The 25,958-nt window shown below is 52.4% G+C and overlaps 2 protein-coding genes across 3 annotated transcripts in view; one reads left to right on the forward strand and one right to left on the reverse strand.

Moving 5' to 3' along the window:
* Window positions 1-310, forward strand: part of GALR3 (galanin receptor 3) — a 1,821-nt gene extending 1,511 nt beyond the window's left edge. The window contains exon 4 of the mRNA XM_011218873.1: window positions 194-310. Within this exon, the coding sequence (XP_011217175.1) occupies window positions 194-310 (117 nt within the window). The remainder of the gene's footprint in view (window positions 1-193) is intronic.
* Window positions 311-8,531: 8,221 nt separating this feature from the next.
* Window positions 8,532-19,252, reverse strand: ANKRD54 (ankyrin repeat domain 54). Of its 2 annotated transcripts, none has more exons than XM_034644008.1 (8): window positions 18,804-19,252; window positions 17,275-17,322; window positions 13,245-13,343; window positions 11,059-11,130; window positions 10,518-10,565; window positions 10,318-10,442; window positions 10,024-10,131; window positions 8,532-9,649 (listed from the first exon to the last, which is right to left on the reverse strand). In XM_034644008.1, the coding sequence occupies exons 1-8, from the start codon at window positions 19,126-19,128 to the stop codon at window positions 9,575-9,577; spliced, it is 900 nt and encodes a 299-aa protein (XP_034499899.1). In that variant the 5' UTR covers window positions 19,129-19,252; the 3' UTR covers window positions 8,532-9,574. The 2 variants fall into 2 exon arrangements, with proteins under 2 accessions (XP_034499899.1, XP_034499900.1); XM_034644009.1 differs by having other exon boundaries at window positions 13,245-13,338; window positions 18,804-18,942.
* Between the last annotated feature and the right edge of the window lie 6,706 nt (window positions 19,253-25,958).

A 25,958-nucleotide genomic window follows, 5' to 3' on the forward strand; every position in this document is an offset into this window, starting at 1 on the left:
GGGCCCTGCCGGCTGCCCCGGGGACGCTGGGCCCCGCGGAAGGCTGCCGGAGGGCGGCGGCCCGGGCGGGCGTCCGGGAGAAGAGCCCGGCCGCGGCGGCGAGGCTGGACGAGCCCCGCCTGCCCCAGGACCGGAATGAACCTCGTCCGCCTCCCCTCGGCCCGGTGACCGTCTGTCATTCCGCCACCCCCAGGGCGTGACGCTACCCGGGGATGGCGCCAGGCCCGAGTTCTCCGGAGGCGCACGGGCTCAGCTGGGGCTCCAGCCCGGTGGACGCCCCTGGGCGGTGAAATTGGGTCCACCCAGCTAAGCGCACCCCCCTCCCCGCCCTGGCCAGGCAGCCCCCAGATTCTGGACACACAGCCAGTCTGGCGCGAGGGCAGTTCATCTGCCCACCCCTCCAACTCGGTCAGCACCTCCTAGGCCCTGCTTCCCTCCACCACCGTTCACCAAGCCCCTTCCCCCTTCCACGCCTTGCCCTGAGTAATTGAACACTAGCAGCTAATTTAGCAAATAGTTATGTAGCATTGACTGTGTATCTTATGCGGTGCTACATTCTTCAATCTAATTATCAAAGCAGTTTTGCAAGGTAGATCGAATTAGTTCCCTTTCTACAGATGTAGAAATCAAGAATCAGAAAGTTTTAGTGATTTGGGGCACCTGGGTGGCTTAGTCAATGGAGTGTGTGACGCTTGATCTCGGGGTTGTGGGTTTGAGCCCGCTGGGTGTAGAGATCATTTAAAAATAAAATCTTAAAAAGAAAAAAAAGTTTAGTGATTTGCCAAGGTCACATAGCTAGTGTCTGGCAGAAGTTGGATTCAAACCCACTGCCATTTAACTTTTTCTGCTCACTGGAACCACCTGCTCCACCTGGGGGGGCCTCTGTTCTCAATTTCCATGGTTCCCAAGGTTTTCCTCGGTTCTTCCTGATTCTGCATCAGCCCTCTTCCCTAAACCGGCAGCTCCTCCCCGCTTGACTGGATGCTCTGGAAGCCTCAGAGAGCTCCCAGTCCCCTTCTTAGGATAGTTCTGTTCAGCTACTCAGGCCAGCAAGTCCTGACGGGCTGCCCCAGCCACCCAGCCCTAGGTCCATTGCCTGACCCAAACCCCTTGCGTTATTCCTTCAGCCACTGGGTGCTCCTGGCTCAGGTGAGACCCTGAGCCACACTCAGGTCCCAGCTGGCAGCCCTGGCTACCCCCGGCCCCCTCCCTGTCCATGCACACAGCGGGGTAGTCCGTGGCTGTGGCAACCTCCTAATTAACCAATAAATCAGTCTCAATGGTTGCAGAGCTACCCACTTCCCTCCCTCCCCACCCCCCCACGCCAATAGTATTTATTAGCTCAGGCTGAGGCCTGAGACCTTGTGGCCTCCTTGTCTGCCTGGCACACCTCCCAGCTGCCGGGCCCCCTGGGAAGGCCCCTCCCCGACAGTCCGCAGCTGCTGAGTCCTGCTCACTGCCTGCCACCTGCTGCAGACCCAGGGGTCAGGGTGTCAGTCACCCTTCACAGGGGGAGGCTGAGACTGGCTGGGAAGTGATTGCTTTGAGAGCCCAGCACAGGGGCCTGACCCCAGGTCTAGTGTTCTCTCGACGGCGTCTCTGCCAAGGTTCCTGCGGCTGGCTCAGGCCACGGCCGTGGGATGGCAGGGGTGTGAGGGTGCCTGCTTCTGCAGCCCCCCGCACGGCCTCTACCTCCCCGTGGCTATCACACACTTCCACCGGCTCCTCTGTGCCTCGCAGACAAGAGCTACTATCTCCATTTTCAGAAGTGGAAACTGAGGCTCCAGGAGATGGGGTAGCTTGGCCAGAGCTGGGATCCTACCTGGGCCGGACAGATGGCTCTCATGGCAGGCCAGGCAGCATGGGAAAACATCGAAGACCACCTGACAAAGTTCGCCACACCACACTGGTGAGTGTCTGCAAAGTAGAATGGGGAACATCATCTCCGGGGCTTTGCTTATGCGGTGCTTGGGCCAGCCGCTCAGCCGTCCTGCCGCTGCTCTGGGACCAGGGACACGTGCCTGACTGGGAACAGTCTCCATCTGGGACAGGCCAGAGACAAGCTCACAGAGCCAGGCGGAGCCAGTTCGAACCTGCCTGCAACCCCAGGCCTGGGGAAGGGGGGGTGGGTCAGGGGGAGCCCTCCACAGTGGCCTGGGTCTCTGCTCAACTGGCAGAGGGACAGTGGTACAGCCCCGGCCCCTGGCTGGACTCCAGGGCCTCGGGCTTCTGAAGGGAGTCTCCCTGGCCCACTGGAGGCTCTGGCTAATGGACGACAGTACAGCCTGGACCAGAGTTGGCACACAACAGGTATTTGGTCCACGAAGATGGAGACGACCCTTTCCTTCCTTCTTTCCTTTACCCCCCAGGCATTTGGGTGCCTCCCTTAAGCTCTGCCGTGAGGGGAACACAGAGAGGGCCTGAGTCTGACCTGGTCCCTGCCTTCCAGGAGCTCCTCAGTCTAGCTGGACAGCCAAACACCAAAAGAAGGAAAGACAGCACCGTGGGCTGGGGCCAGAATAGGAGAACACACAATCCTGAAAGGGCACAGAGGAGGAAACTCCTGCCTTCCTGGGAAATCCAAGCAGGAGTCCTGGAGGAGGTGACAGTGAATATGCATTTTCCTGAAAAGGGTGAAAAGGGCCTGCCACGTGGAGCAGCAGCCTGTGCCAAGGTGGGGTACAGGCAGGAGCAACAGGGGCCTTGTGCATCAAAGCAAGCCAGGAAGGGGGGGTAGCCTGGGGAGACCAGGAAGGTGGGTGCAGTGAGATCATGCAGCCTCCCGGGCCAGCTGGGGAGCTGGTGGTGATGCCACTGAAGGTTTTCAGGATGGGCCCCATCAAACGTGTGGCTAGGAAGCCCCCCATGGCTTTGTAGAGGCTGGGTTGGAGATGCCAGGCTGGCAGCGAGCAGCCTGATCCAGAGGCCGCTTTGTGAGCCTTGGGCCACAAAGCTGCCACCAAGGGCCTGGCCCAGGGCTGGGAAACTATTTTGCCATGGATTTAGCAGGAAGATTGATGACCTGCTGCTGGGCTTGGGCTCAGCCTCGGAGGCCCCTGGGTCTCCTTCAGGGGGCTAATGAAATGCTTGGAAGAGCAGATGGTCATAGAACTTTGGTTGGAGAGAGCTGCGAGTCCTGTAGGGCCACAGGCAGGCACTGGCGGCTGGAGGAGAGGCGGAATGAGCTCTGGCCATTCTCCGAGGCCCAGGAGAATCCACCCAAACTGAGCCCCCTGCAGAATCTCAGGCTGGGCCTGGGGCAGCCTGGGGGTCCCGGCAGGAGTTGAGTTGGAAGGAGGTCTGAATTCTGCAGGCCTCTCATCCTCCTGTTTGTGCAAACCTCTTAGGAAGGGCCCTGCATCGCTCACACCTGAGCACTTAAGAGGCACGGCGTTCTTTTGCAGGAAGAAAAGGCAGAAGCATGTGGGGTTGGAGGAGGCCAGAAGGCCCTAACCCAGCTTGGGCAGGCAGGGAAGACTTCCTGGAGGAGCTGGTGCCCAAGCCAAGGCCTGGAGTGGGAGTTAATCAGGGCAGATGGGGAAGGGAACGATGGCAGAACATGGGTACCGGCCACCTGAAGTCAGGCACAGCATGGTGGGGCCCCGGCAGGAAGTGAGGTGGGAGCAGTAGGGACAGTCGCAAAAGGTTCTGTAAATCCTCTCTGAAACTGAGGCTAGACTTCGTCCTGAGGGCAATGGGGAGCCACTGAAAGGTTGTAAACAAAAGAGTAAACTTACCAGATTTCCTCTATAGGGAACTTTCTGGGGGCAAGGCAGGCTTTCCTGAGGAGGAGGGCAGAACGAGATGGGGGTGGGGCAGGGACGCCAGTTAGGAGGCTGGTGGGAGAATCTGGAGAGACGAAGGTCTCAAGACGCTGATAGTGGGTGGGGAATGTGTGGACAGACGGGACAACCACTTATAAGGTACAGTCCTTGGGACTTGGTGACTAAATGTTGGGGGGGTGTCCCAGCTGACATCCCAGACTTCTGGCTTGGGCTACTGGCGGTTCCGGAGGGGGGATAATGGGGGCACAGGTTTGGGGGGAAACATGCTGAGACTGAAGGGCCTGGGAGGCACGGTGGGGGGGGTGTCCATGGGGGACCTGCTACACTCAGGCCTTGTGCTTGACCCTGGAATGTGTCTCATCTGCTTTAGAGCTTGGAGATGGAGAAACTGAGGCTCCAAGAGATTAAGTAACATGCCCAAGATCACAGAGCTAGCCCAAAACAGAGCTGGCTCGACCTTGGGTCTGTCTGAGCTCAGTTCCACGGTCTTTAGGGAGCAGAGGCAGGAAGAAGTTGGCTGCAGCACGGGAAGCTGAACGTGCAAAGGTGACCCCCCCACCCCACCACCCCACCCCAGTGTAACAACAGTAGCCGGGGCTGATACTCAGTCCCGGGCAGGGTGAGCGAGGGGAGGGCCCTGGCACAGCTGCTCCGCCGCTCACCCTGCTTCAGGCTGGCAGAACAGCATCATCCATCAAGTTCGAGGTGTGCACCTGGGGACATAAATACCAATTAACCACCCCGAGACTTCCTGTTAATGAACACCAGTTCCTCGGCCCTGACATGGGACTCATTTGTGAGCTGCGGGCGGGATCCAAGAAGGCATGAGGCCAGAGAAAAGCTGTGCAGCGGGGGGAATGGTTTCTGGCTACAGTGGACAAGACTCTGATTTATTGAGGCATCTGCTTGATGCCACGTGGCGGCTCAGGCTCTGTGTAGGGGTGCTACGGAAGCAGGAGGAGGGCTGGTGCCGAGGGCTCGAAGGGCAAGGGCACCAGCTTAGGGGACCTGGGCTGCTGGGGAGGGGGCCGGCCGGAGCATCTGATGGACGTGCCGGCTGGACCCAGAGCGGTGGCGGCGTGCAGAGGTCAGAGCACGGACTTTGAGCCCCAGTGTCAGGTCTGAACCCTGGCTCCTGCACCTCACGTCCCGGACCTGTCTGTGGCTCTACGGGCTTGCAGAACTGAGCTCTGTCAGTGCCAGGTCCCGTTCGTTCAAGGCAAACCACCCTGGGTGGCTCACCGGCTGTTGCCAACTGTATGTGATGCTGTCAGTGCCACCCGGGGCAGATCCTGGTCCCCAGAAAATCCCTCGAGATCCAGCTGAAGAGGCGTGACTTCCTCACTTCTGCCCCTCAGGGTGAGCCAACCACTGAGTACGGCTGTGACTCGTGCCACCCTCCCAGGCTTTCGAAGTGGGAAAAAGTCACCAGGCTGGCCTGGACTAGTCATGGGGACAAGAGAACACTCTGGTCCCTTGGTGGGGGTTTTGGGAAGGACTCTTGCTTCCCTGAGCCTAGTACTTTATGTGGAGATCATATCTCCCTGATGCACTGAGGCCTCCGTGTTGTCCTGAGAGCCAGCATCAGGGGGCTGGGGTTCCCTTTGGGACCCGTAACTGGGGGGAGCCGGGGACTTTGTTGGGATCACCTGGGGAATCAGACCAGCTTCCCGACCTCCTGAGCTTGCCTTGGGCTCAGCATCTGAAGCGGTCTGGGAAGCAGGCAGTGCTGGTTGGGATAGTGGCTTCTCCCAGAGGGGCTTTTCCCTGGAGCTCAGGGTGCCTGCTTTGGGTAAGAATGCACCTGACCTCTAGGTTGGAGGGGACAGCCAGCCTCACGTGATTTCTGCCACCAGGGCACAACTTCAGACCTGGACCTCTGCAGCCTCGTCCCACCTCCCTCTCTAGCCAGCCTCTCACCCTCCTGGGCCCAGCACTTTCCACAGTCTCCTGGTCCCACTGTCTGTCCTCCAGCCTCCAGGCCTGGCTCACGCTGTTCCCTCCACCTGCCCAGCTCTCCCACCACCCCGGGAGGCTTGTGATAGTGGAGGCAACTGCCCAAGATCAACAAGGGTCACGCCAGGCTCACCAGCTCGGACCGTCCTTTCTCTGACCTCTAGTGACCAGGCGCCAGCTCGTCCAAGCCTACTGTGTCACGTGTTCCGCACCTGAGACTGCTCGTGGACACAGCGATGTTCGCTCGGTAAGGTCCAGCACTTCCTACCGACTGTGTCCCAGGGGACCCTGGTGGCCATTGGCACTTTGGAAACCTGGGCAGAGATTAAGTCAGCCCTGGGCTGGGCCCCACACACCGGCTCTCTGACCTCAAGCAAGTTACTTTCTCTCTCTGAGCCTCAATTTTCTGCATCCATAAAACAGCAGCAGCGGTATCCTGGCTACCTAACATTTTATCCCGAGCGCTAAAGCAAGGGACTTGTATAAAGGGCCTGCCGGCCCCTAGCAGGAACTCAGCAAATGTCATCCCCCTCCGTTTTAGGAAACTCTGCTGAGAAGACTCTAATTCCAGGCACGGTGGGAACAGCACGAGCTTTGGGGGTGATCCAGGTTCTAGCCTAGCTGCCCAGTTGGGTTGCCCCAGCAAACCTGTATTTTCTCTACTATCAAAAGCAGCAGTGAGGCTAGTTATCTGGATGGTTGTGAGAACCTGCGAATGTTCTTCTCTAAGCACTCACCACTGTTTGCCAGGGAGTCTGTCCTTCTGTTCATGGCCCTGCGCCCACCCAGAGCATAGCCAGTGTTCAGTAAGGGGAATGAAATCTGAGGTCAAAAGCAAGGATCCTACCTGGAAGGTAAAATCCACGGAGGTGGATTTCTTCTTCTTCCTGCCAGCTCCACATCCTCCCCTCCTCCTGCTCCCTCCACCCACCGACTCAGTGACTCCCAGAGCAGCTAGGAACAGAATTAAGTCCTGCGCGGGTGACCTTATGGAGTTCTCCATCCTGCCCCCTGCCCAGCTCCGCCAGCTCAGGGCCCACTTGTGTACTTTCTGACTTGCTCCAATGTCTGGGGCAGACTTGTAGGCTGGCTCTCCAGACAGATTTGGGGTGGCAGACATCTCCTGGCTGGAAATGGGGTAAGGCAGATTGGCTGGCTGCCTGGCTGTCTGGCAAGCGTTTGATGACCGGCCTCTATGGCTGGGGAGGGAGTGGACAGTAGCCGCTTTGCTTGTCCCAATGGCCCATTCTCACGACCATGTGGTTACAGGGCCAGGAGTGGGTGGGCGGGGCACCACGGGGATGGAGGGTGCTGCAGAGATGTGTCCTGCTTTCTGGGTGGGGCTGGCTTGGTCCAGGCCACGGACTTGTTAGGAGTTAGCCAGTGAGTGTCTGTGTCAGACTGTTCTAGAAACAGCTGAAGTCATCTCAGGGCAATTTCACTAAGTCCCGGCACCCCCCACCCTCTCGGGTCTGCCAACGCAAAGCAGCCTGCCCTACTAGGGGATAATGGGTCTCAGAAGTACCCAAGCAGTCCCCAGGGTGCCCTTGGCACGCCCCTTACCTATCTGCCCCCAACGTTCTATAGCAAGAGTTCCTAACTTTTTCTGATCGTGGACCCTGCTGAGAATGAAAACTATGGTCACTTTTGTCAGAAACACACATGCACACTCTTCACACAAAGTCTTGCACGGTTTCAGGCAGTTCATACCTCCCTGAGGGCCCGTTCATTGAACCCCTTAGACCTGAGGCTGAGAAACTGCTTCAGCTCTCTCCAGGGCGCTCAGGCCCAGAGGTATGGTTATGGGAGGTGCAGAGAAGCAGGTCCCAAGAGAAGGGGCCCACCGACTTTGAGGTCCATTCCCTCCCACCCGTACCTCCCCTTTGCCCTGACTCTCCCTGCCCAGTCCCTCCCCCAGGGCCAGGGGCCAAGGGGCCTGTGTGCCGCACGAGCACCGAGCACCCGGCAAAGCCCCAGCAGAGGGCAAGCTCACACGTGCTCCTGGACCTGAGCCAGCAGGCTCCCTCATAGAAAGGCCTCCCCACCCCTGCACTTCTCTCTCTCACTCCTCCCCTTACTCCACCCCTCCCTCACAAGGAGCTCCTCCCTCACGGGGCTCCTCCCCTCAGTACACCCCTCCTTCACGGGGACCTCCTCTCCCCCGTCCCTCCCCCACGGGGTCCCTTCCTGCAGTGCTCCTCCTCTCACTCCTCCACGTGGAGACGCAGCCACTTCACTCAGCAGCAGCGGCTTGGGCTCCGTGGAAACCTGACTGCTTCCTCTGCCGCTCTCTCCCGGGTCTTGGGGCTAGCACCACACTTTCCCTCCCCCAACCCTGCCCCCCAACCCCTGGTGGGGTTTCTCCTCTCACAGGGTCCTGAAGGCAGCTCCCAGACTGTGTCACATACCCACAGAGACCCTTTTCTCTTCAGGGTCTGGGGAGCAACTGGGGGCCCTGGGTTCAATTCCCATCTGAACAGGCTGGGCTTTGGGGGACAGCTCCCCTCTGAAAAGCAGCCAGGATTCCAGCGTGCTCAGAGGGCAAGTGGGCAGGGCCAGGGTGGACGTGGACAGTGACCTGGGGAGTCTGTCTGTAGTCAGTGCCTCCCTCTGCTCCCCTCCTGTGGCAGACCCCTGCCAGGACCCCTGCTGGTGCACTGCCCACAACAAGGGACAGGTCTGCTCCCCGGGGCCGGGGCCGAGCGGGGTACCGCCTATACAGTGAGTTCTGTGCCTCCACGACTATGTCAGTTTCCTGTCACTGCTGCAGCAAATGTCCAGGGACGTAGTGGCTTAAAACAACACGTACTTTATTCTCTTACGATTCCGACGGTCAGAATTCCAAGGCCAGTCTCCCGGGGCTAAAGTCAAAGTGTCAGCAGGGCCCTGGTTCCCTCGGGAAGCTCTGAAGGGAGATTCCATTTCCTTGCCTTTTCCAGCTTCTGTGGGTGCCTGCCTTCCTCAGCTCTGACCCCTTCCCGCTGTATCTCCCACTTCCTCTCTGACCTCCTGCGATCCTTGTGACTACATGAAGCCCACCGGGCTAACCCGGGAGGGTTGCCTGGTCCACAGATCATCCATGTAATGACATCTACAAAGTCCCTTTGCCCGATAAAGTAATGTCCACAGGCTCCTGGGATAAGAACGCGGACATCTCGGGGGGCCACCATTCAGCCTACTACAACCAGGCTGCAGAATGGACCACCTCCCCCTCCCGATGTTTTGACGACTGGGAGAAAAAGCCTGGGGCTTTTCTGCTTTGGGTTCCACAGGGTCCTTCCTAACCTTGTATTTCTAGGGTCTAGGCTTCACCGACCCTCCCTTCCAATCAGAGAGACGCACTGCAATGGCTCCTTGAAAGTCAGGCGACAAGTCTAAATCTAAGTGCTAGTGAGGGGTGTGGGCCAGCCAAGAAGCCCCCCAAGGGTGCCGGCCTTAAGCCCGCACCCTGCTGGCTGCAACAAGCCCCTGGCCGGGAAGGGACACAGAGAAGGGTCTGGGGCCTGCCGAGAGTGCCGGGGAGGCCATGAGACAAGTGAGGCTGGCTAGGACAGTGCACGTCGGCCAGAGCTGAGGTGTGGCTGCAGTGCTGTGGGAGCAGAGGAAGAAGCTGGGGGCTGTGGTCCTGGCCCCCAGAGATGGTACAGGCCGTGGCTGGGAGCAGCTCTGAAGTCGGTGAGAGAGCATCTCTGCCCTGCAGCATCTGGGGGCAAGGGCCTCACCAGATTACGTGCAGCTCCAAGTCCCAGGCATTGGGCTTTTTCTTGGTACTGAGAGAGCGGTGGGGGCGGGGGTGGGGCAGCGGCAGAGCGGAAGCCGGGGAGCCTCTCTTGCTACCTCTTCTCCATGTTCTGCATCTGCAAGCTGAGGGACGTGAAGCTGGCCAGGAGGTCGGTCACTTCATCCACCTGTGGGACAAAACCAAGGCTCTGTCACAGGTGCCATGACAGGCCCAGGTGTCTTGGCCCTCAGATCTCCACCCCAGGCCATAGACATGGAGGGTAGGCATGGTCTCTCTTCCCAGGGCACGTGGCAGCTTCCCTGTGCTGACTATGGAACAGCTGTCCGATCGACAGTCCTTGACTCCAGGTGGTGTCAGATTGCCCCAGAGACGAGAGCCACAAGTAGCTTCAAAGAAAGTCGACAGAGGCTTGGAGGTCCACAGTGGGCTGCAGCAGCCGTGGCCCCGCTCCACATGAGTGGCTGGCTGTGTCACAGCAGAGACGGACTGGCACCGAGGCTCCTGCCAGGTGCCGGGCCTGGCCCTGCAGCTGCCGCTCACCTGCTCTTTGGTGCTAGTCATCTGGAGGCGGGTGCAGAGGTCGTCCAGCCGCTCCCGCTGCTCGTGCCGCCCCAGGCGCTCCAGGTACTCCCTCAGCATCTGGATGATCTGGAACAAGGGGCTGGGCTGAGCTGCTCGGTTTTAGCTAGGCGGCCCAGAGAGAGCTGCCGGTGGAGCAGATGCCAAATGGGGTCAGTGTGAAGCCCTCGTGCTGGCAGCAGGCGTGTCTGTAGTTAGGGCAGCGCCTGCCCAGGGCTTGTCTGCTGCTGGTGGCTCAGCACGAGGGGCACTCACCTGCTTCACCTCCAGACGCACGGCCTCCAGGCACTGGGAGTGGCCTTCCTGCAGGATGTTCAGCTTCGACTTGGCCAGGTGCAGGGGCGTGCGGCCAGCTCGGTCCAGGGCATCCACGCGGGCTCCTGTGCGAGCAGGCCGAGGTAAGCCCACGGGGCGTGAAGGCAAGAGAGGAGGGCGAAGGGGAAGGAAGCACATACCTCCTCGTAGCAGGGTAGTGATGACAGGGACGTGGTTGGTGCAGGCCGCTGAGGAAGGAGAACAGGGACTTGAGAGTCTAGGCCACCAGGACTTGTCCCTGCCTGCCCGCGGAGGGAGCAGGACTGTGACTCCCAAGTGTGCCCGCTCCAGGTCCCACCTCCAGAGACCGCATCACCAAGGCAGCCATGGGGTGAGTCCAACTCCCTCCCTGTACAGCTGGGGAGACTGAGGCTGCGAGATGGGACCTGGCTCACCGTGAGCCACGTGTGGAGCAGCCACGGGCTGCAGGTCTCACCTTCCCTAGCAGAGCCCTGCTGAGCCACTGAGGTTGCTAAAGCAGCTATGCTCGGGGCATGGCCACCTGGTGACCAAAGGCAAAGGCCAGGGGATACAGCCTGGAGCGAGTGCAGCCCCGGGGGGCTTGGGTTCTCCCCAGATGCTAGGAGATCCTGCTGGGAGTTTGCAGGGCCCCGGGCTCTCCATCAGAGAGCCCAGCCGTGTTGCAGAGCAGTGGGCACTGGCGGCTTCTCAGGCACTTACCCAGGTGCAGTGGCGTGTTCCCCAGCCCATCTCGCTGGTTGGGATCAGCCCCGTGGTCCAGGAGCAGCTGCACTGGAAACAGGAAAACCCACGAGGAGTTGTTGGAGGGCTTCTATGGACTGGATCCTAACCCCCACCTGTAACCTAGCTAAAGAGGCTTCCTCAAAGTGTGGGACACTGAAAGCAACATGGTTCTCCATGTTGTTTTGTTCATTCATTCGTTCGTTCATTTATTCATTCACTTACTCCCTCACTCACAGGGTTCACGTGTAGGACTCTGAGGGCCAGGGACTGAGGATTCCGGGAGGGCCTTCTGGCCTATGCAGGACTATGAAAGGACAGAGATTCTAAGGGTTAAAGAAAATTCTTTTGACAGCGGTGTCTGCTAGTAAAGGCTCTCAAGGATACTTTCTGCTCTTTCCACAGCCAAGTGCCATAGTGGAAATTAGGCCAATAGCTGATGCTGACCATCCCCCTCCCTGAGTGTCTATGCCACCTCTGGGGTGGGCTGCAGTGACCCAGAGAGATGTGCAGGCAGACTAACACATATGACGAGGCCAAGCTGAGAAGCACACTCTGTACAGACACAAATGAGAGACGTATCATAGACCTACGTGTGAAAGCTCTAAGTCTGGCTTGCAGAAGAAAACCTTGGGATAGGGAAAGATTTCTTAAATACGTCACAGAAATGCTACCCATAAAAAAAAGAAAAGATGGATACATTGGATTCATTAAAAATAAGAGCTTGGGTTGATCAAAAGACACCACTCAGAGAACAAGAAGGAAGATCAGAAAAGTTAAGTCATGGGGCGCCTGGGTGGCACAGCGGTTAAGCGTCTGCCTTCGGCTCAGGGCGTGATCCCTGCATTATGGGATCGAGCCCCACTTCAGGCTCCTCCGCTATGAGCCTGCTTCTTCCTCTCCCGCTCCCCCTGCTTGTGTTCCCTCTCTCGCTGGCTGTCTCTATCTCTGTCAAATAAATAAATAAAATCTTAAAAAAAAAAAAAAAGTTAAGTCATTTATATTTGATAAGTGATTTGTATCCAGAATATATAAAGAATTTCTACAAATCAATAATAATAAAAAAAACCCAACCAGGCAGCTTGTTTTAAAATGCAGACAAAAGACTTGAACAGGAACTTCACAAAAGAGGATTAAAAAATGGCCAATATGTACAAAAGAGGCCACAAAAATGGTCAATATATACATGCTCAACATCCGTGGCCACCAGAGAAACGCAAATGAAAGAATGGCTAGAATGGCAGAATGGCTAAAATTAAAAAGAGACAACACCAAGCATCAGCAAGGCTGTGGAGAAATGTGGAACTCCTACACCACTGGTAGGAGTGTATATTGGGACAGCTGCCGGGGGCGACAGTGTGGAAGTACGTACTAAAGCTAAATGTACGTGTCCCCTGGTGAGCCAGCAACTCCATGCCTGCGACAATATCTAACACAGTTAAATGCTTATATCCAAGTCACAGGTACAAGAATGTTCCCAACAGCTGTAGTCATAAGAGCCCAAACCTGGAAACAACACAAACGTCCATCAACAGTAGGTGAACTGTGGGACAGCACACAATGAAATACCACCCAGCAATAAGAAAGAAGAAACTCCTGATACTGACAACGTTCAGGGATGAATCTCAGGGATGTAAGTCTGAGTGAAAGAGAATACAAAAGTGCATACTCTTTGCTTGCAATTATGTGAAATTCAAAACCAGGAAAACTACTGTACGGTGAACAAGGTCTACACGGGAGTAAGGACTGGAAGGGGCATCAGGTAGGCTGCTGAGGGGCTGAAACTACTTCTTTCTTTCCTTTTTTTTTTTTTTTAAGTAGGCCCTACACCCAACATGGGGCTTGAACTCATGACCTTGGGATCAAGAGTCACATGCTCTACTGACTGAGCCAGCCGGGTGCTCCTGACCGATCCGGGTGGTGGTAACGCCAGTGCATGCATATAGAAAGTTCACTGTGTATAAGTTATACCGCACGCAAAAAGGACTTTAGAAAGGGGGAGAGAGGTCTGTCCTGCTGGTGCCCTTGGCACTGAGTAAATGTTGCTGGAATGTCTTGAAGGACTGGCCCCAACCCTGGCTGTGCAGACAGCAGATCTTCCCCCTGTGCCTCTGGAGAGATGCTCCTCAGCCCGCCCCGTTCACTCCTGCCTGCCCAGGACTCACCGATCTGGTCATTGCCATTGCAGGAGGCGAAGTGCAGAGCGGTGCGGCCCTTGTCATCAGCTGCACAGGGATCCGCACCATCTTCCAGAAGCTGCTGCACTGACACCACCAAGACAGACGGGAAGGGGGACAGAGAGGCGGTGTTAGTTAAGCAGCAGCTCCTAGGGCATGAAGAGGGATGCTGCCAGGCAAGGCACTGATAAGGCAGGCGAGAGCTCATCCCGCCTGGATGCCGGCCTCACAGGGGACACCAAGACAAGGGCCTTGCTCTCCTGAGGGCATGTCTGAGGACCACAGATTCTGGCTGCTCAAACTCTGTGTCTAGGCATAGATCATCACAGAAGGATCTTGGCCCTCAGGGTCAGGAACTCTAGAGTCACAAAAACCCCGAGCACAGACTTTGGCCTCACATCCATTCCAGTTGGACACAACCGCCTGAGCTGTTGGGCAATGCTTCCTTTGCTCCTGAGGGGGGGCCCTTTGGAGTGGCCAGAGCACAGACATGGAGCCGCAGAGACTAAGTCCCAGGCTAAGCTGAGTAACAAAGAAAGGAGTACGTTGCCGGTAGTGTGGGGCAGGGGAAAGAGCCGGGCTGGGAGTAGGAAGGCCTGAATTTGGGTCCCAGTTCACCAGCAAATGGGAATAATTGCCCTGCCAATCTCCAGAGCTGCTATGATGAGAATAATGGATATGAAATGCCTTCTCTGCAAAACATGGAGCCATTATAAACCGTGAGGCATTACGTGCCACATGCGTATGTCCGACTGAAATGTACAAATTGCTGCCAAACATCATTTTAGAGCATCCAACAGTTTAGTCTCCGCCAGCAAACCTCTCAAGGACTCCAGACAAAGCCCAGAATCCCCTCCTCCTCCTTCTCCTCAGGCTCAGGTAGCCACTCTGGCTCCCGCGTCTTCTTAGGGCCCTGTTCACCCTGCTACCCGAACGTGAACACGCTGTGCCATTTTAGAGCACGGGCGTGTACGCCGAGCAGCAGCCTGACCCCAGCCACCTGTCTGCTCAGCCCCTCGACCACCCAGCCAGGCACTGTGTCCATTTCACAAGCCAGGAGAAGCGTCCCGTTCTGTGAAGTGCCCCGGGTATGCTCATCCGGCTACCAGGAGGCAGCACTGGGATAGAAACCCAGGCTCCTCTGGCTCCAGAACTTCCGCCTCTCCAACTAAATACAGGACTTCAGGTTTTCTGGGGGTTTTGTTTCAGAAAAATGGTATCACTTTATATTCTTTGTCTCCAATTATATTGTAGGCTTTTTTCTTTCGTTTATCTTACTTAATACCTAGGACCAAGTTCGGACTTGTTCAGCAACATGAATGTTGTTGACTGATTGAGGAAATGAATAAAGGTGGCAGGAAAAGGTTTATGAGAGTGGAAGAGAAAGAAGAGCTTCCAGTTAGCTCAGGACATTCACTAAAAGATAGCCAGCCAAAGAAATAAGACAAAGCTAAAAGAGTCCGTTCTCTTCTATGATTTGGGCAGTTAATAGTCTTCTTGGAAAGCCCTAAAGGCAGCACCTGTCAGAAGTCATCGAAAAATGCAAACCTTTTGATGTGATAACCCCACACCTGGGAAATTATCTTAAAAATGAGAAACTGGGGCTCAGCTGGTTAAGTGCCTGACTCTTGATTTCAGCTCAGGTCATGATCTCAGGGTTGTGCGATTGAGCCCCAAGTCAGGCTCTGTGCTGAGCATGGAACCTGTTTAAGATTCTCTCTCCAAAAAAAAAAAAAAAAAAAAAAAAAGATTCTCTCTCCCTTTCCTTCTGCCCTCCCCCCACCAAATGAAAAACCACAGTGCAAATATATGACTAGCTAAATAACTCTTGCTTTGTTCCTCTGAAGTCAGAGTGGGCGTCCATTACAAATCGTGGTTATAACTGGAGAATGGAATTATAACATAATTCCTGCTTTTCACCTAATAAGCTTAAAAAAAAAAATCATACAGCCATGTATTCATTCTGTCAATAGGGGAAAAAAGATGTTTCCCTTTTGAAAAAAACTTTTCATAGTTATGTGGGCTACAAAATTGTGTATCTGGCACAGTTTGCAAGCCCATAAAGAAAATTTCTCTGCATAGGAAAAAGGACTAGAAGGATAGTCACCAATATAGTTACAGAGATTAGTTCCTTTGCTGATTATGGGTGTTTTCCTTGCATATTTCCTTCATCTCCCAAACATTTTAAATGTATATAATTTTCATTTAAATGAAAATATATTATGATTTAACAATAGCAGGGCATCAATTTTATGTCCATTACGACTGCTCAACTGCACCAAAACCCCAACAAAGTAGAGAAGGAAAAGGAAACACGAACTGTAAGAGAAAAGGAGTAAAGAGGCTAACCCCACATTCAGGGTCACCGTCAGGGTCCGGCAAGAGTCTGGTCAATCTGACAGCCACTTAGATTTGAACATGGGTGTGTTAGAGACTCTGACTGGAACATTGTAACATTTCTATCAAAACACTGAAACCACCACGTGAATACCTGACTCAAACTAGGCTTTCTGTGCAAGGGAAGTATGATTCAAATATTCTCCAGCCACACATTAGAGATAGTCAAAAGAGAACATTTATCATTTTTCCTTGAAAAGCTATCTTGGCTGCTGCTCAAATATTCCAGAATATTAAAGTTCCCGGAAAAGAGACCAAAGTGAAGAGAGTTGGAAAGCCCTCCAGTTGCCAGGCCTGCTCACTATGCTACGCCAGGCGTAAGGGAACCATTTCAAGGCCCATGGTTTAACACCCAGCCCCCCGAGGTAAATGACTTCCTCTCCACGCCGGCTGTAAACGGGCTCTCTGATCCCACGGCCCTCAAGCGACACTCATATCTCTGCTGACCACAGCACACCACCGAAACAGAATGATGTCCACTTGAGGTAGGTGGGATCGCGGCCTCCCAGATCTTTGTCCAAGCCTTAATCCTCAGAGTTTATTGGATATGTGACCTCATGCAGCAAAAACGACTTTGCAGATGAATAAGGTTAGGGACCTGGAGCTAGAAAGATTATCCTGGATTCTTCAGACCCAAACTAATCACATGAGTCCTTAAAATTAGCGTACATTTCCCTGTGGTGTGAACCAGAGACACAGCAGCGTGAGGACTCAGTCCACTGTTGCTGACTTTGAAGATGGAGGGAGAAGACCACGAGCCAAGGAATGTGGGTGGCCTGTAGAAGCTGGACACGGCAGGGAAACAGAGTCTCCCCTAGGGCTTCCAGAAAGAAATGCAGCCCTGCTGACAACACCTTGCTTTCATCGTGGTGAGACCTGTGTTGGGTTTCTGACCTCCAGAATTATGTGCTAAGAAATGTGTATTGTTAAAAAGTAATAATAAAAATTAAAAAAGAAAAAGAAATTTGTTTTGTTTTAAACCACGATGTTTGTGGTAATTTGTTGTAGCAGCCCTAGAAAACTAACATACGGATAAAATTACAAGTTTTCCCCTAGAACTTGACCTTGTGCTTCTGAGGGGCTACCGCCCTGTCAGCCAATGAACGCTGGGGAGCAACAACAAAAAACCAAAATGGTGTCCTGCTGGGAGCCCCGCCCATTTCTTTCGGATGTTCTGTCAAATAAACGAGTCTGAGAACCACTGACCCAACTACCGCAAAGCCTCGGTGAGCAGTTGAAGGTGGTGGCTTTATTCAGGTAGTGGCTCTGCCAGCAGTTACAGCTGACGGTTCCCAGTAACTGGAAGTTCTAAAAAGCTCCTGCTTGGCTGCTGGCTGCCAGGGATACAAAAGCAGACACTGTCCCAACATCAGGGAGCCCAGAGAGTGATGAACACTATGACATCAGGAAGTTCAGGGTGACAGAGAAGCATGGGAAGAGTAAGCATCTAAGCCGGACTTCTCTTTTGCGAGATGATTACAGTTATATTCTATATACAATGATCCAAGTCCGCAGGGTGAGCGGGCATACTGAATTCCAGCACTCTCTTCCCAGGAATGGGTGGCCCGGATTTTGCTTTCCCTAACCGGCCCGTGGAGCCGGACCTGCTTTGCACACTCACCTGTTTCCACATCGTTGGCATTGGCCGAGTCCCTCAGCCTCTTCAGAGCTGTGAAGAGAGGAAGAGGGTTCTAGTGAAAAACAAAATAAAGCAAAACAGTCATGATGAAGCTGACAGTGGATGGTTGCCTAGTTAATCCACCACTCACCCACAACAGCACGCAAAGGGAAAGAAAGGCACCAGGATACGAGAGACACTGGGAACAAGGAAAGACGGGAAATGCTGCAGAGCTAGTGCAAAAAGCCACATTCTGTAGCAAATCCTCCAAGGCCTTTGGAGCCAGATCTTGGCTCTGCCACGCCTAGTAGCTGGGGGACCTTGAGCAAGTGAGTTAACCCTCCTGGGCCTCAGGTTTATCATCTGAAGAAAAAAAAAAGTTGAGTCCTGCCCTGAGAGCCCCGAGTTGCTGCAAAGACAAAATGAAATGTTTACATGGAAGCTCTGTGTGAGTCCGTCAAGCGGACAATTTTAAATGCTCCAAAAGAGGCCATTCCCAAATAACTTACTTAAATTTGGTAATTCCTAAGCAGAAACGTTTTTCTCCTACAATGACACTACCTCTGTATTAGAGGCTAATAGAGAACAATGCCTTTGTCATTGAAGAAATGGTGAAAATTGCAACCCAGATACATTTAATGATTCCTTACTTTTGTATAGCACTTTATGGTTTATAAAGCACCTTCAAATTCTCATTTAATCTCTACAGCATGACTAAGGTATGGGTGGAATCACAGATTGTCCTAAAAGAGACACTAAAAGGCCCCATTCTTAAATTTTTTCAGGGCCTTGGTTTCCATGTCATCCACAACATGTGGAAGACGGTAACAGTGGACATACAAGAACAGGGGTTGAGTCTGGCAGACGTGGGTTCTAATTCCAGCGCCGCCACTTAACTAGCTATGTGACTTGGAGCAAGGTCTCTGAGGCTCAGTTTCCTCTTCCATATAACGGGAACAGTATCTGGATCTCATTGCGTTATTGTGAGGATTAGAAAGGATCACATACCACCCAACAGTGTTTGGCACGCAACAGAGGCAGAATAATCGCTACGGAGTCATCACCTTACTTAACTCCGGCAACATCCCCGTAAAGCAAGTACTGTACTCGTTTACGGACGAGAAAATGAAGGCTGAAAGGTTCTGCAGTTGGCCTACGGCTTCAACGAGGTAGAGGAGTCCAATCCCGGTCTGCGCATTTAAACAAGTTGGTAGAACTTGGCTACACGCTCTGGCCGCCCCTGTCTGCTAATAAAAGTATTCGCCAGCACCCCACTTCTTTTTTAATCTACTAATAAACGCCTGGAGTCATGAAAAGTTTCTATTCAGGAATTACCAAGTGCTTCAAGACTGTCTCTTTCACATTTCGCGGTCCTTAGCCGCTCTCCATCCAGCTTGCTACAGAAAGGAGCCTCAGGGGTCACTATGGGCCCAGAGCTCAGCCGCCCGAAGTCCCCGTCCTGAGGGGCCGGGGTAGGTCAGGGTCCCGGCGCTCGGCGGAGGGCCGGCCCCGCCTCCCGCCGCGCTCCTCACCGTGCACCTCCTTGCCCGTGGGCCCGAGCCGGCGGTGGGGCCTGGCGGCGCGCCTCAGCCGGCCGGCGGGAATCTTACAGCGCAGCTCATCTCGGGGCTCCGCGTCCTGCTGCCACAGGACATGGAGGTAGCGCAGCGGGGACTGGGCCCCACCGGACGCCCGGCCCGGGAGGCCCGCGCCGCCGCCCAGAGCGGACCCGAAGTCCGCGAAGGAGAAGAGGCCCTCGGGGCCCGTCAGCGGCTCCGGCGCCACGGCGCACTCGCCATCCGAGCTCGAGCGGCCCGAGCGCGGCTCGTCGTCCGCGCCCCCGGCGAAGGCTGCCATGGCAACGGCTCTGCGCGGGCCTGGCCGCCGGAGCCTCGTTCCCGACCGACCAACCGACCCGCTTCCTCCGCCCTAAGCCTCGCTGTCAGCGGGCGAGCGGGCGGGTCCCGCCTGCAACCACGGCAACCGAGCGGGGGGCGGGCTCCCGTCGCCAACAGCCAACCGGGCCTAGTTCGGGCGAGAGAATTGGTTTCCGGCAGTATGATTGACGGACATAAAAACCAATCACACTCCACACGCCCACGCCCTCGCCGTACGTCCCCACCGGAGCCAATAAAACAGCTAAGTTTAGGACACGGTCTCCGTCTCTCTCTCCTCCACCCACCCATTTCCCCCACCAGGTCTTGGGAAAGATAACGGGCAGATGCTTTAACCAATCACTTTAAGATGAACTGCAGCCAATCACTAAGGAAAACGAAGAAGCCGCAAGATAGGGGTAAATACAGATTCATTTTAAAGCAATGAACTTACAAAAACGACTTCCTGGTGGGAAGTGCGTAGTGGAAGTAGGAAAGTAAGAATGTGTTAAAACTTGGGACTATTCCGCAAACTGAAGAGTAATAACTTCTAAATGCGAAAGGTCTCTCGGTAACCCCGGCACTGATCACTGACTTATAAAGAATTGTAATTCAACGTAATTGCCCCACAGCGACACTGCAGTCCGAGAGCCAGTCACCGAGCCAGGTAACTGTGTGTTACGTTCCAGACGCAGGATCAAGACTCGACACTCGCTGAGGTGCTCACAGCCCTATGGGAGAGGAGGGAGACCGAAACACGGAAGGGTTTCCTGCGCGGTGATGAGCTTAGCAACTCCTCTCACAAGCCAGTAACCCATAAACACTTATATAACGTGGACAAGGAGGACCATCCCTATTTTACAGACGAGAAGTTGAAGCAAGAGAGACAAGGGACTTGTTTATGGATGCCCAGCTGTCTTTGGACCAGGGTTTTTGTCCAGCAAAATTTCTTCCTTCTCATTCAACCCAGGAAAAATGTAATCGTTCTCTAACAGTTGAAAAACACTTTCAAAATTTGTAGTGCTTTCAGAACACCACTGTGAGGTTTCTCCTGGTACTGTATGGAGACAAACGCTGTTTATCTCTTCTGCCCCATAACTGGTAAGTCCATACAACTCCACTTGCAGCTAGAAGGAAACCAAGGAAAGAAATGAACACTGAATATATGTCATTTACCAAATGCTTGATATGTGTTACACCATTTATTTCTCCTTTACAAGAACCTTAGCAGGTAGATATCATTATACCCACTTTGCCGATCAGGAAATTGAGGTCCTGAGATGTTATATGTACTCTTGTACAAGGTTAGAAAGTTGAAAAACTAGGATTTCAACCCCCAAAAGTCCTCTCTTTCCATCACACTGTTTTCTTTAATGAAGTGCCTGCTGGAAACCTGGTTCCAGAGAGTTTAAGCGACATCTGGGTATTTATACCTTATTCCTGCTGAATGTACCTGGAAATAACTTTATTACTCATTCCTCCTCTTTTTCTATGTAATTGCCTCCAAAGTCGTCTTCATCCCTCCAATCTCTCTTTGTAGAATTCAAGGTGCACATGCTGCCTTTGTGTCTGTAGGATTTGCCTACCCACTGAGTTCAGGTTTAAAGTGCAAACCTTTTTTTTTTTTTTTTTAAAGATTTTATTTATTTATTTGACAGAGATAGAGATAGCCAGCGAGAGAGGGAAACACAAGCAGGGGGAGTGGGAGAGGAAGAGGCAGGCTCATAGCAGAGGAGCCTGATGTGGGGCTCGATCCCAGAACGCCGGGATCACGCCCTGAGCCGAAGGCAGACGCGTAACCGCTGTGCCACCCAGGCGCCCCGAAAGTGCAAACCTTTTATCCTAGCAGTCAGCCATTGTCTTCCTCCTACTGGTGGGTCCGCAGTCAGTCAATCTAGTCTACTAAATATGTGTGCATTGCCACAGTCTTTTCATTTGAACGGGATCTCTAAACATGTACTCTCATTTTTATTTATTTTATTTATTTATTTATTTTTGTTTTTGTTTTAAAGATTTTATTTATTTATTTGACAGAGACAGCCAGCAAGAGAGGGAACACAAGCAGGGGGAGTGGGAAGGGAAGAAGCAGGCTCCCAGCGGAGAATCCCGACGTGGACCCCGGGATCACACCCTGAGCCGAAGGCAGACGCTTAACGACTGCGCCACCCAGGCGCCCCTAAACATGTACTCTCGTTTTTATTTTTTATTTATTTATTTATTTATTTATTTATTTATTTATTTATTTATTTATTTATAGAGTTTATTTATTTATTTGACAGCCAGCAAGAGAGGGAACACAAGCAGGGAGAGCGGGAGAGGGAGAGGCAGGCTTCCTGCTGAGCAGGGAGCCCGATGCGGGGCTCCATCTCTGAACGCTGGGATCATGACCTGAGCCGAAGGCAGACGCTTAACGACTGCGCCACCCAGGCTCCCCTAAACATGTACTCTCATTTTTTTTTTTAAAGATTTTTTTCTTTTTATTTGACAGAGATAGAGACAGCCAGCGAGAGAGGGAACACAAGCAGGGGGAGTGGGAGAGGAAGAAGCAGGCTCATAGCAGAAGAGCCTGATGTGGGGCTCGATCCCATAACGCCGGGATCACGCCCTGAGCTGAAGGCAGACACTTAACCGCTGTGCCACCCAGGCGCCCCTGTACTCTGATTTTTAAATCAACTTTGTTGAAGTATAAATTACATAGCCCTACCTTCTGTGTGTTACAAGAACCACTTATTACTTTGGATTAGAAGAATAGGATGTGGGTTGAATATGAATCCAGTTAGCCTCGGGCTCAGAGCTTTGGACTGGAACTTGAGCCGTATTCCCCCATAACGCCTGGCTTAGCATCTGGCGCCACCACACTGTAACTATTTGACTGACTGACTGACTGATTCATTGAATGAATGAATGAGTAAAGATAGTATAGCCCGGTGGGTAAAACCATCAGCTTTGGAGGATAGCCCAGTGGGTAAAAACATCAACTTTGGCTATGCTTTGAGCAAGTGACTTTCCTTTTCTGAGCCTCAGTGGAGGTAATAGCAGTACCAATATCATGTAGTTATCACAAGACTAAATGATATGATGTGAGTAAAGCAGAGCTTGGCTCAGAGTGCTCAAACAATGGTAGCTAGTGCTGTTATTATAATAAACAAGGGTTGAATGCAGCCTAGGGCCCATGCGAATCCTATGCAACATTGGGCCCATCACACTGGCTTGAACTTGACCTAAGGGTACTGCAGGCATTCATACTAGTCATTTTTATTTGGTTAATCAGCAAATAAAACGTGAAGCACTTGGTGGGAGACAAAGAAAATACTTTTAATGTTTGCCTTTTGGAAAAAGTTTCTACCTGGGAATCCAGGGACTTAGCCTCAAAGTCCCATCTGGCCCAAACTCACCTCATGTTGTGGGGTTAAGTGTTTCCTTTCTTCAGGCCTCCCTCTTCCTGTAAGAAGGTATTGTTCCAGGTTGGATGTTGACACTGGCTCAGGCTGGATTCAGTCGGACTTTCCTTTCATCCTTTCCCTCATTCTGTTGGCCTTCACAGTATTTTAGAGCAATTTGAACTGATGGCCAACATTTAAAAATTGAGAGCTTTCACAGATATTTTTAAAATTTCCAGATTCTTTAGAAAATGGGGAGCTATGGCAGTACAGGACCAGCCCTCCCACATGGCAACAGAGGGCTGGAGCTGCACAGCAACTTTTCCCTTTCAATGGAACATGGTGCTGTGGTTTGCCACAGTCCCCACCACTACCTCTTGCGGCTTAAAGGCAGTTGCCCTTTCTCACCGTATTGTGCTATTGTTTTTCTTAGAGGTAACAGGAAATGAATATATTTCTTGTCTTCATTAAACAGGGAATAATGAAAACTAGTGTGGAGGGAAATGATCTAGTATCTGAAAATATGTCATATGGTGATTACGTGCCTTTTTAATATCGTGCTAGAGGATTACTCGTGAACCCACATAAGAGCCATCTGACTCTCTGGGGAAATTTAACTTTGACGCACAATCGATTAGCATCCAGTGATGGTTTCTAACTCTGTAAAGTTAGAAGTCAGCTTGTAGGGGGGCACCTGGGTGGCACAGCGGTTAAGCGTCTGCCTTCGGCTCAGGGCGTGATCCTGGCGTTATGGGATCGAGCCCCACATCAGGCTCTTCCACTATGAGCCTGCTTCTTCCTCTCCCACTCCCCCTGCTTGTGTTCCCTCTCTCGCTGGCTGTCTATCTCTGTCGAATAAATAAATAAAATCTTTAAAAAAAAAAAAAAGAAGTCAGCTTGTAGGAAACTGATAAGGTGCAATAATTTCTGAATGCCTGATGAAGGAAATAATCCCAAAGGTCACAGATGTATAGCCCTATGGGGTGTGAAATGTGATCAAACATTGTAATTCAGTATTCTTGAACTCTTCTCAAATTCTTAAGAACCAAGCTCTTAAATAATGCTCTTTATTGATATGAGAAATACATCTTTAATTTCTTAAAGGTATTAATCTCTTGTCATCATGTAAGTTCCAAAATTGTTTTGGTTAGGTATTTGTTATTAATGTTAATTACAATTTAAAAATCAAATTTTTTGAGGTATGAATTACCTACAATAAAATCCCCACATTTTGGGGCACCTGGGTGGTTCAGGCGGTTAAGCGTCTGCCTTTGGCTCAGGTCATGATCCCAGGGTCCAGGGATTGAGTCCTGCATTGGGCTCCCTGCTCAGCAGGGAGCCTGCTTCTCCCTCTCCCTCTGCCTCCAGCTCTGCCTGCTTGTGCTCTCTCTCACTCTCCCTGTCAAGTAAATCAATAAAATCTTAAAAAAANTTTAAAAAAAAAAAAAAAAAAAGAGAGAGAGACAACAGGCCCCAAAGGGAGTCACTTGTACTAAGCCCCACATCAGCAAACCAATACTTAATACCTAACCTAATTGTGGCTTCAAACCTGCCCCTCAACCCCCCCCCCCAGAATGTACCCTTTAACCAGTCACCGTAGAGCTACCTAGTCAGCACTGTGATATAATCTGCCAGACAGAATGCTTCTGTTCCCCTTAGGAAGGAGATCTTGCCTGCAAGTGTATATTCTTTGCAAATAATTTTTTTCCGCCCCCTTTCTGCCTTTATAAAAAAACTTCTTTAAAAATGTACATTATTTCTCTTTCTCTTCAAGTTATAAATCTTACCATCTTTTTTATTTTTATTTTTATTTTTATTTTTTAAAGATTTTATTTATTTATTCGACAGAGATAGAGACAGCCAGCGAGAGAGGGAACACAAGCAGGGGGAGTGGGAGAAGAAGAAGCAGGCTCATAGCGGAGGAGCCTGATGTGGGGCTCGATCCCACAACGCCAGGATCACGCCCTGAGCCGAAGGCAGACGCTTAACTGCTGTGCCACCCAGGCGCCCCTTACCATCTTTTTTAAAAAAGGTTTTATTTATTTGAGAGAGGAGAGAGAACATGAGCTGGGGGAGGGCCAGAGGGAGAAGCAGACTCCCCGCTAAGCAGGGAGCCTGATGCAGGGCTTGATCCCAGGATTCCAGGATCATGACCTGACCTGAAGGCTGATGCTTAACCGATTGAGCCACCCAGGCACCCCTGTTTTTTTAATTTTTTTTTAAAGATTTTATTTATTTATTCGACAGAGATAGAGACAGCCAGCGAGAGAGGGAACACAAGCAGGGGGAGTGGGAGAAGAAGAAGCAGGCTCATAGCGGAGGAGCCTGACGTGGGGCTCGATCCCATAACGCCGGGATCACGCCCTGAGCCGAAGGCAGACGCTTAACCGCTATGCCACCCAGGCACCCCTGTTTTTTTAATTTTTTAAACAGATTCATTTATTTGAGAGAGAGAGTGCGCATGCACACACATGTCAGGGAGGAGCAGAGGGAGAGAGAATCCTTATGCAGACTCCTGGATTAACGTGGAGCTAAGGCAGGGCCCGATCCCAGGACCCTGAGATAATGACTTGAACAGAAATCCAGAGTCAGATAGTTAACCGAACCACCCAGGCCCTATCCCCCACTTTCTGCCTTTTAAAACCTTTCCTTGTCCACAGCTCAACGGAGCTCTTTTCTATTGCCAGATGGGCTACTGCCCCATACATGAATTGTTGAATAAAGCCAACTTGATCCTTAAATTTACCGTTCAATTTGTGTTATGAACAGTGGGCAAGAACAATAGTCTTAATGTCCACGGTGAAGAAGGGATACAACTTAGCATGTCGAGAAACAGCCTTCTACTTCACTGTTCTTGTTTTTTTTTGGTTTTTTGTTTTTTTTCTATCTAGAGGACTCCTTGTACCAGAACACCCCTAAGGAGCCTGTAGTTCTGCCTTGTAGAGACTGAGCTACTGCTCTCCCAGGGCCCATATACTACTGCAGTAAAAGGGGGGTGGCAGGGGTTTCAAGACCATGCTCAAGAGAGCAAAATAAGCAGGACAGTAAGTGAACAAATGCAGGTTTCTTGGGAAGAGGAACTTGGAATGAACCTCCTTGAAGAGACCACACAGACTGTAAAATATAAGTAATGGCTTTTTTTTTTTTAAGATTGTATTTATTTATTTGACAGAGAGACAGCCAGTGAGAGAGGGAACACAGCAGGGGAGTGGGAGAGGAAGAAGCAGGCTCCCAACAGAGGAGCCCGATGTGGGACTCGATGTGGGACTCGATCCCGGAACTCCGGGATCACGCCCTGAGCCAAAGGCAGACGCTTAACAACTGCGCTACCCAGGTGCCCCGGTAATGGTTTTTCTGAGTCAGAGAGTTTCCTGCCTCAAATCCCAGGCAAAAGAAGATCAAGAGAATCAGGGCAGCTTTTCAGCTGCTGAAT

This window comes from Ailuropoda melanoleuca, chromosome 15 (assembly GCF_002007445.2).
Source record: "Ailuropoda melanoleuca isolate Jingjing chromosome 15, ASM200744v2, whole genome shotgun sequence".
NCBI classification, from domain to species: Eukaryota; Metazoa; Chordata; class Mammalia; order Carnivora; family Ursidae; genus Ailuropoda; species Ailuropoda melanoleuca.

What these genes read in the sequence shown, in the direction of transcription:
- ANKRD54 (XM_034644008.1), bottom strand. Translation starts at nt 19,128, where the DNA reads ATGGCAGCCTTCGCCGGGGGCGCGGACGACGAGCCGCGCTCGGGCCGC. An exon ending in TGCCAACGATGTGGAAACAG is followed by an intron (nt 13,344 to 17,274) that starts GTGAGTGTGCAA and finishes TGGTGGTGTCAG; the next exon opens with TGCAGCAGCTTCTGGAAGAT. An exon ending in GAACACGCCACTGCACCTGG is followed by an intron (nt 10,566 to 11,058) that starts GTAAGTGCCTGA and finishes CTCCTTCCTCAG; the next exon opens with CGGCCTGCACCAACCACGTC.